Source organism: Brassica napus, chromosome C6 (genome assembly GCF_020379485.1).
Source record: "Brassica napus cultivar Da-Ae chromosome C6, Da-Ae, whole genome shotgun sequence".
Classification (NCBI taxonomy): domain Eukaryota; kingdom Viridiplantae; phylum Streptophyta; class Magnoliopsida; order Brassicales; family Brassicaceae; genus Brassica; species Brassica napus.
This window is the reverse complement of record NC_063449.1, coordinates 16,124,944-16,134,444: the sequence shown is the minus strand read 5'-3', so window position 1 is coordinate 16,134,444 and position 9,501 is coordinate 16,124,944. Positions and strand designations below refer to the sequence as shown.

Here is a 9,501-nt window from a genome sequence, read left to right as displayed (position 1 = left end):
ATAGTTGTCTTTGACAGCATTTATTCCAGTATCTCCCCAAAAGAACTCGATGTGGTAATGGAGCCTTTTCTCTACATGGTCCCTTATCTGCTTGTTGAGTGCACTTCCTCAGACGAACAACGTTCCCAATACAGCCTGGAGCCATTCACATATGAGAGACCGACCAATATACCTCCGGCCCGAGCTGGTGATTGTGGCGTGTACGCTCTAAAGTACATTGAATGTCATGCTCTTGGGATAGAGTTTAGTAAAAAATACTTTGCTAAGCCCAACGGGAAGACTATGAGGGATAACATGGCGGTGGATATATTTCAAGAGCTTCCTGACGCGCATGAGTTCGAAAACAAGGACAATGATGCCAACCTGGGTGCGTATGAGGGGTGATAAACATGCTACGTTAGATTATTTTGTATGATAGATTAGGCTGATGTGTGTATTTGAACTTGATCCCTATTTTGTAACCTATCTTCGGCGCAGAAGACTTACAGTTAAGTCGTTTGGAATGTTGGCCGACTTAACTATAAGTAGTCTGGAAAGTCTTCTGTGCAGTGACCTTTTGTAACCTTTCGGATAATATAAAGGGCAAGACCTTCTTAAATTTCTTTGGTAGTGCAATTTGACAAAGAAGTTGACACAGATAAGTTCATAACACAAATTTTTAATACATAGACTAAACACTGGACGACTAACTGGACGACCTTCTGGACGACTTACTTGAAGGTCGTCCACGTCATTTCTTACATTGTGGTTTCGTATGGCCAGTTTCCTTGCATTTTGAGCATCTATAAACCCTGTGTTGCTTCCGGGGTTTGCGTCCTCTCATCCTGGATAGCTCCAACCAAGATTGCCATCTTGATTTCTTCAGTCTTCCCGGACCACGCTTTACATCCAGAGGAAAGCATGTGCGTTCCTCAACTTGTTGTCCAACACAAGGATATATATTCTCTGAGTATCCTGCAAACAGAATATCCTTTGATTACATTGGACATACAAGTGTGGAGATATGCAAACCAACAGATGTTCCAGCAGCTATAGCATGAGAGCAATGTATTTTCTCCACTGCATAGACACAACAATCACACTTTCCATGTTCCAAATCAACCATACAGTCCATTTTGCCACCTTTCACAAGGAATCGCCATCCATCAATTGGTTGTACCGTCATCGTATCCGCTATCTCTGATCGAACAGCAAGCAAGTATTCAACACCTCGACTTTGTTGAGTTGGGAAACTCAAAGCATCTTCTCTCCTTTTCCAAAACCACTTTCCTAGCTTCTCCCTTATGAACTCCAACAGGAACTGAACCGGATATCCTCTAGCTCGCTTCAGAGCGGAATTAATAGATTCAACGATGTTGCTTGTCTTTATGTTGTACATGTCCCCCTGACAATAAACCCTTGACCATAGGCTGACGTCGGCATTCTCCAAATACGTTGCAAGGTCCGGGTTTGGACTCCATATCTCAGCCATGTGCCAGTCAAAATCTGAAACTGTATGAGCATAAGCAGCACCTTTCACCAAGTACAAGAGATGTTTCCCTTTATACTTTTTGACAATGTTATCTTGAAGGTGATAATAACATATTCCTCGGGTTTCCCAAGGAAACACCTTATCACACGCACTTTTAATGGCCGTGTGCCGGTCGGAGACTATCACCAGAGGCTGCTCATCAGATACACAACTAGCCAATTTTGTGAAAAACCATTCCCAAGAAGGTTCATCTTCAGCATCTACGATCCCAAAATCCAATGGAAATATCTGAAAATTCTCATCTTGTGCGGCTGCAACTAACATAACACCTCCATACTTCCCACTTAGGTGAGTCCCATCCACCACAATGACCCTTCTCTGATACTTAAAACCTTTGATAGAAGCTCCAAAAGAGAGAAATATATACTTAAATCTATTGATAGAATCAAGTTCTATAGCCGTGATAGAATCGAGATTTGCTAAGGAGATTTACTCGAGATATGATGGCAGACGCGAATACCCATCTTCTGCTGATCCTCTCACCAATGTTTGTGCATATAAAAGTGCTCTGTATGAAGTGGTGTAATCAATCGTCATGCCAAACATGTTCTTCATTGCATCAGTGATATGCTGCGGATTCAACCCATCAATGATTCCAACACGATCAATGAAAAGCTTACCAACATACTTCAGAGTACAGTGTTTCCGGTGAGCGAGTCGGTCTCCCACTGAGCATGTATGTTTTTCCACATACTTTGTGACAAAAACCGCGTTTGTCCCATGTTTTACACTCGCTCTGATCTTCCATTGACAACCACTAACCGGACATGTTGTCACAAGGAGAGTTTTCGTTGACTTGTATATTCTGAAGGAGAACCTAAACCTCACTGCTGTCAACCGCAGCTCTAAAAGCAGTGCATCCTTGCTAACAAAACTCTGGTTGACATAGATACTGTTACCATTCGATCTTCCTCCTTCAATATTTTGGAAATCTTCAAAACACATATCATCATCTTCCTCATCCTCATCTTTAACCTTTCCATAAACACTGTAATCCTCACCATTCTCGTCCGCTTCAGCAACAATAGAGATATCAGCATCCTCCTCCCCTTCATCCTCCTCCCCATCGTCCTCCTCCCCATAATCCTCCTCCTCATCATGATTTTCATCTTCAACCAAATCATCATCATCATCTTCAAAACATTTATCAGCTTCATTAGCTTCATCATCTTCTTCCCTGAACTCTGAAACCGTTTCCACCTTGCTACGGCTTGATACACAAAGCCGTACTCCATGCGTTTTGGTTATCTCGAGCAAGTTTCGAACTTGTCTATCACTTGTAACATGAATAGGAGGGGTGTCTGGAGCCAGCATCATTTCTGCTGGTAATGAGTAGGTTATCTCCACAGATTATGTGCTCATTTCCAGGTTATAATCTTCTTGAGCCATTGCAAGAAGTTCAGCATGTGTCGAACCTTCCAAAAAAAAATGATTCTCGCTCCTTTGACATTATCAACCACAAAATCCCAACGGCAATCTTTCAACAACCATTCTTCATACACTGCATGTAACTGACGCATCATCTACAAAAATTCAAAATAAAACACATTAGTAAACATAGAGAAAATGAAAGTTTACTAAACATTGACGCCGACGACATACCAGTAAGTCGTCTGGAAGACTTACTAGTAAGTCGTCCAAACATGTCATTTTTGCAATTGAATTTTAAATAGGACGACTTACAAGTAAGTAGTCCAGCTTTGTTTGTTAAAAAAAAAATTTTAGACGACTTACCAGTAAGTCGTCTAGGATAAAACGGGTTAGTTTTGCATTTGACCGAATTGTGTCAGATATTTGACTTTTCCTGGACGACTTACCAGTAAGTCGTCTCTGGGTAAACAAAAATTTCAATATTTTATTAAAGCTAGACGACTTATTTGTAAGTCATCTCAGGTTAGTTTGCAATTCGAAAAAGAAACTTAAATATTTAACTTTACCCAGACGACTTACTTGAAAGTCATCCAGGTAGACGACTTACGAGAAAGTCGTCCGAGATAAGCAAGGTTTGACCAAAATCTAGGAAATAAATCTGGACGACTTTGCTTATCCTGGACGACTTTCAAGTAAGTCGTCTTACTTGACGACTTCCGCGTAAGTCGTCTGGGAAAAGTTAAATATTTAAGTTTTATTTTCCAATTGCAAAAGTAACCTGAGTCTAGCTTTAATAAAATATTGAAATTTTTGTTTTACCGGAGATGACTTACTGATAAGTCGTCTAGGAAAAGTCAAATATATGACACAATTCGGTCAAATGCAAAACTAACACGTTTATCCTAGACGAACAAACAAAGATAACGACTTACAAGTAAGTTATCCGTTTGACCAGAAGACTTACCCGTAAGTCTTCTACAGCCAGACTACTTACGGGTAAGTCTTCTACGCGAACAGATCTGAAAAAAATTTCAATTTCATACCTTAAACTAGTGAGATGACTTCCTTAGCACACCGAGTCTTTTCCAACCACCCAGAACCTCAAACGAAAGTAACCCACCAAGAATAGTATGCTTGAATGGCTCTATCAATCATAAAAAAAAATTGAATCAAAAGCTTGAGTTTTTGGATGAATATTGAGGCAAAGTGAAAAATATGTTGTTTTTAGTTCATAACAAGTGAGAAAGAGAGAATGTAAATCAATTTGAGGTGCATTAAGAGCTTCAAATTGGTTGTTTATGGTGGTTGGTGTATTGATTGTAATGACAATCTTGTAAATACTTGAAAATGATGAGGTTGGAAGAGTAAAAATGCCGTTTTCGAAAAAAAAAAAAAAAACTAAAGATATTTTCGTCAATAATATGAACTTGTGGGGTGAATATGACAAAAGAAAATTTCAAAAAAAATATAGGTCAGTTTTATGTTTGACTTTGAGTTTTGAGTAAATTTTGCAAAAAACTTTCCAAGTTAGTATGTCTTTGGAAACTAAGATTACGCGCTCATATAAGTGTGGACATGTTTTTCATCGTTTCTGTATATATTCTTTGTTTACACATGATCGGAGCGAGATGTCCAAATTGTTGGGGTTCAGTTGATTTGATGTAGATTTTGATCTTTAAATTAATTGACAGATTTTGTTTATCTACTAAATGAATACTTGGGCTGGGCTTATATTTTGTCATTACAAGTGAAACTTTTTGTCATTACAAATAAATAGTTGTGTTACGAATAGTAAGAGTTATGTTAGTAGTATACTAATGAAGAAGACTTGCGTCTCTTATTCCTTGTGAATCTTGAAGGAACTATTCCAACTTATCTAAAGTCACAGCCGTAAACATAGAGAAACTCAATTATCAACCAACAAAATAAAGAGCTGATATTAAAATTAGAGTGTTATTATTTTATTAGGACATGGAAGCAGAAACATGGACTACAAAGGACTTTCTTTATGATTCATCATTAGTCGGGCTTTATTGTTTTATGTTTTTCATGGAGATTGAGAGTGGTGATGAGTCTGAGTGACGATAGGAGATGCACAACATCTGCAGCACCTTCCTATTGGCGCTGGCTCGCAACACACACAAGCCGGGCAAATCGGTCGCCTGGGGCCAATGGGAACTGAAAGTACACATACTTCATCAAACTAATACATTGGAATTATTAATGATTGTCTATATAGATAGGTTGACAAGTTCAGTACCTCTGGGGGTCGAAGGAACACGAGCAGCGTTGCTTTGTGATAGGGGAAGAAGAAGTAGCAGAGAGAAGACCACCTTCACTAAGATGGACTTTTCACTGTGAAACGCCATTGATGCACTTCTATTGTTATGGATTATGATATCAGAGCACATATGGTATTGATATACATTATAAAGAAAAAGTATTTATATGCGTTTTCCGAGGACGACTTTTCCACTGTCCAATTTAGGATTCAAAGTCTCTTTGTGTGCTGAATGAGAAGTCAAATGTCCTTAAATTACTAGACTGACCCACATGTAAGGTAAGGCCAAACTCTACCGCAACTCTGTTTCTGAACTAGAGGATACTATATATATTTTTTATAAATAATAAACAAAAGGTTCAATTTCGCGTGTGTTGTAACATAAAAAGGCACAAGCTTTCTCTCTCATCTCTGTTCACGCTCTCGTATTTTTCACAGGGAAGAGAGAAAGCTTGCCGTTTTTGTTGCCGGTTTCTCTTCGACTTTGCTTCCCGACGTTCGGGCTTCTGACTCTGGGCTGCGGTGGCTCTCATAGCACTGCTTCGCCGGCTTCGATTCCGGGAAACGGTGGCTTATAAAGCACCGATTTCACTGGCTTTTGTTTCGATCGTCGCGTCTTGCTTCATCTTCTTCACTGACTCTCTATCCGATTCTCTTTTCTTCCTCTCCTTCGGAAGATCGGAGCTTGTTGGATCGATTGAAGACGGTGGTTATCCTTCTAGATGCGACGATTCATCAGACTAGAAATCACGGTTAGAACTTTTGTGAGAACTACTCTGTTGGTTCTCCACAGGTTCGTTTCTTCGCTGATGGCGGAGCTCCGACGCTCATCTTCTCTGATTCCGGCGAAGGAAGTGATCGCTCGCCTTGACGCGTGTCCTGAGAATGCTGGGCGTTCCTGCACGTGGTGGGTGACGTGTTCGTTGTTTCCTTCCCAACGGTTTGCGTTTATTGAGCTGACGGTCCTAAGCGTTTGTTTAAGTTCGCCCTTTCTGTTTGGGCCTTTTGTTGTATTAATGTTGTACTGTTTTGGGCTTTGTTCTTATTGGGATTAGACCCGTTAATAAATCTACCTGTGAGAAAAAAAAAAACATAAAAAGGTACAACAAAAAATGAGACGGTACAAAAACAGCAAATCAAAAAGTTTTCATAGAAATTTCTGTCACATTATCCGGGAAGGACCTTGAGAAATGGTTTACCGGCTGGCCAAGTGATCAGGTGGTCAAGGCGAGCAAGCTGATAATGTATTTAAGATATTGATTACTAGTTTTCGTCAAAAGTTGAAAATCAAACTCCATAAAACGGTTGACTTTGTTTATTTTTACGCCAATAAAGTTGAAACTACATTTTGTAAGGACACTGAATGAACATAGCCCATATTACCAAAGCAAACCTGGTCCAGTTGGTTGTGGCTATTAACAAAGGCTGGACTTGAAAATAAGAGGCTGGACTTGAAAAACAAGGTTAAAGAGCTGGACTTGAAAACAAAGTCACATGAGGAGGCAAGTTTAAATTATAGTCAACAAGTAACATGAGGAGGCAAGTTTAAATTATAGTCAACAAGTATAAAGAAGAAAGAGACAGTTGGAGATATTATTGGACAAAAGAGATGATTAAAATAAGCAAAGTCACATGTTCCTTTTATGCTCCCAACCGTTGAAGACAAGTCACTTTCACTACCTGGATGAGAACACAATTCTTTATTCATTTCCATTAGCTTATTGTTTCTGTATTTAGACAATTGATTAGTTTAATAGTTTCTGGAACAATGCTACTTGTCTTTAAATATTTGTAATATGTTTCACATTCAGATTAAGGAAATAGATCCTTCTTTACTCTTGATTTACTCTCTCTCTCTCTCTCTTGTTCTTGAGCATTATTTCTCTTGTTCTTCATTTTCTTTCATGGTATCAGAGCTCTAAGCTCCTGATTACCTCAAACACTTCCGCAAAACTCACTCTGTTACTTCCTTTCTCTTGATTATCTATTTTATTTCACAAATTTCTCTACAGATTTCTTTTATCCAGTGAATAATAAATCTGAGTTCTTGAGTGTTCTTGAGTGTTTTTCTTTAAAATTCTTGGCTGTGCTCACTCTGTTCTGTCTTAATTCTACTCGAGGAAGATGGAGCAGTACAGAACAGTTCACATTCCATGTACACTCAAGGGACCAGGAAACTACATTACCTGGTCTAGGATGGCCAAAACAGCCCTTGGAGGTAGAGGTCTTTGGGAGCATGTCACTTCAGGTTCAGCTCCAAAGCAAATCACCCAAGGAGAAGATGGCAAGGAGTTTGTAGTGGTAAATGAAGGAAAATGGGTTCAGGAAGATCTCATGGTGCTGTCTACCTTGCAAAGCTCTCTTGATGGTCCTCTTATGGATTCTTACTCACACTGTACCACCACAAAACAGTTGTGGGATACTTTGCACAAGGTGTATGGCAACACTTCAAATCTCACCAGAATCTTTGAAGTGAAGAAAGCCATCAACAACTTGCAGCAAGAAGAAGGAGACTTCACCAAGCACCTTGGGAAGTATAGTCAGCTGTGGTCTGAGCTGGAGATGCTAAGGCCAAGCACCATTGACCCTGACACACTTGAAGCCAAGCGTGAGCAAGACAAGACCTTTGGACTGCTTCTCACACTCAGCCCAAACTTCAATGATGTGGTGAAACATATATTGAGAGACAAGGAGCTTCCATGCTATGATGAAGTGTGTGCTCAACTTCAAAAGGAGATAGGCTCAGATGGTCTTTTCGGAGGTGGAAAAAGAGGTCTTTCTATGGCACACAAGGCTGAGAAGATGGAAAGTGCATCAGCTAACAAAGCTTACTTCAAGCCAAGGGGAAGAGGAGACAAAACAGTGACTTGTGAACATTGTAAGAAGCAAGGACACTCCAAAACCAACTGCTGGATCCTCCATCCTTATCTCAGGCCAGCCTCAGCCAACAAATACAGCCAGGCCAGAGCCCATGAAACAAGAGCTCAGGAGCATCCAGCACCAAGCTACATGCACATGGGAGATGGTGGGAGAGCCTTGGTCTCTACAACCCACACTGGTGCCTCCACCTCTCACGCCATGCCTCAGCCATATCATGAGGATGCATTCATCAGGAAGTCAGACATTGAGGCCTTGATCAAGGCTCTCAATGAAAATTCTGGTAACCAAAGTATTAATGCTTTAAATTCTATTCACAATGAATCACACACTGCTAGGCCAATGATCATTGATTCAGGAGCTTCTCATCACATGATTAGGGATGCTAGACTTATTAGTGATATTGAACCAGCTCTAGGAAGTGTTGTGATTGCAAATGGTGATAGAATTCCAATTAAAGGAGTAGGAAATCTGAATCTGTTTGATAAAGAATCTTAAGCTTTTTATATGTCTACCTTTGCCTCTAACCTTTTATCTGTGAAAAGAGCTACTAATGATTTAAATTGCAATATTATTTTTAGTCTTAATGATGTGTGCTTTCAGAATATTGAAACAAGTAAGATGCTAGGCAAAGGTGTGAGCAAGGGAGAGCTGTATTTCCTTGAAGATACCAAGCTTAGATCATATTCTACTTATGCATTTAATTCTGCTTCTGTTTTAGCTAATGATGTGTTATGGCATGCTAGATTAGGCCACCCTCATTTTCATGCTTTGCAACTGATGTTACCTAATCTATCTCTTAAAAATGAAACTTGTGAGGCTTGTATTCTTGGTAAACATCATAAATCTGTTTTTTCTTCGTCTATGACTATTTATGAGAATTGTTTTGATCTAGTTCACTCTGATCTTTGGACTGCACCTTGTGTTTCTAGAGAAAACCATAAATATTTTGTGACATTCATAGATGAGAAATCAAAATATACTAGGCTCACATTGATTCAAAGTAAAGATAGAGTTTTATAAGCTTTTATTAACTTCCAAAACTATGTAACTAACCATTTCAATTCCAAGATCAAAATTTTTAGGTCTGATAATGGGGGAGAATATACTAGCAATGCCTTCAAACAACACTTAGCAAAACATGGAATTATTCATTAGATAAGTTGTCCATACACACCACAACAAAATGGAGTGGCTGAGAGAAAAAATCGCCATCTTATGGAGGTTGCAAGAAGCATGATGTTTCATACCAATGTTCCAAAAATATTTTGGGGAGATGCTGTGGTTTCTGCATGCTATCTCATCAATACACTCAAGTCTATGGAGAAGACTATCTGGATACTTTTGCACCAGTAGCTAAGCTCCACACCATAAAGATTGTTCTCTCCTTGGCTGTGAACTTGGAATGGGATTTATGGCAGATGGATGTCAATAATGCTTT

At 39.4% G+C, this 9,501-nt stretch overlaps 1 protein-coding gene across 1 annotated transcript; it reads right to left on the bottom strand.

Annotated features, from left to right (window-relative positions):
- Positions 1-4,841: 4,841 nt before the first annotated feature.
- On the bottom strand, positions 4,842-5,368 carry LOC125588817. Its single transcript, XM_048760654.1, has 2 exons — positions 5,163-5,368; positions 4,842-5,080 (listed from the first exon to the last, which is right to left on the bottom strand). Exons 1-2 carry the CDS (start codon positions 5,311-5,313, stop codon positions 4,950-4,952), a joined length of 282 nt encoding a protein of 93 aa, XP_048616611.1. The 5' UTR covers positions 5,314-5,368; the 3' UTR covers positions 4,842-4,949.
- Between the last annotated feature and the right edge of the window lie 4,133 nt (positions 5,369-9,501).

Coding starts and splice junctions, on each gene's coding strand:
- LOC125588817 (XM_048760654.1), bottom strand. CDS start 5,313: ATGTGCTCTGATATCATAATCCATAACAATAGAAGTGCATCAATGGCG. Junction 5,081..5,162: donor TGTTCCTTCGACCCCCAGAG/GTACTGAACTTG, acceptor GTGTACTTTCAG/TTCCCATTGGCCCCAGGCGA.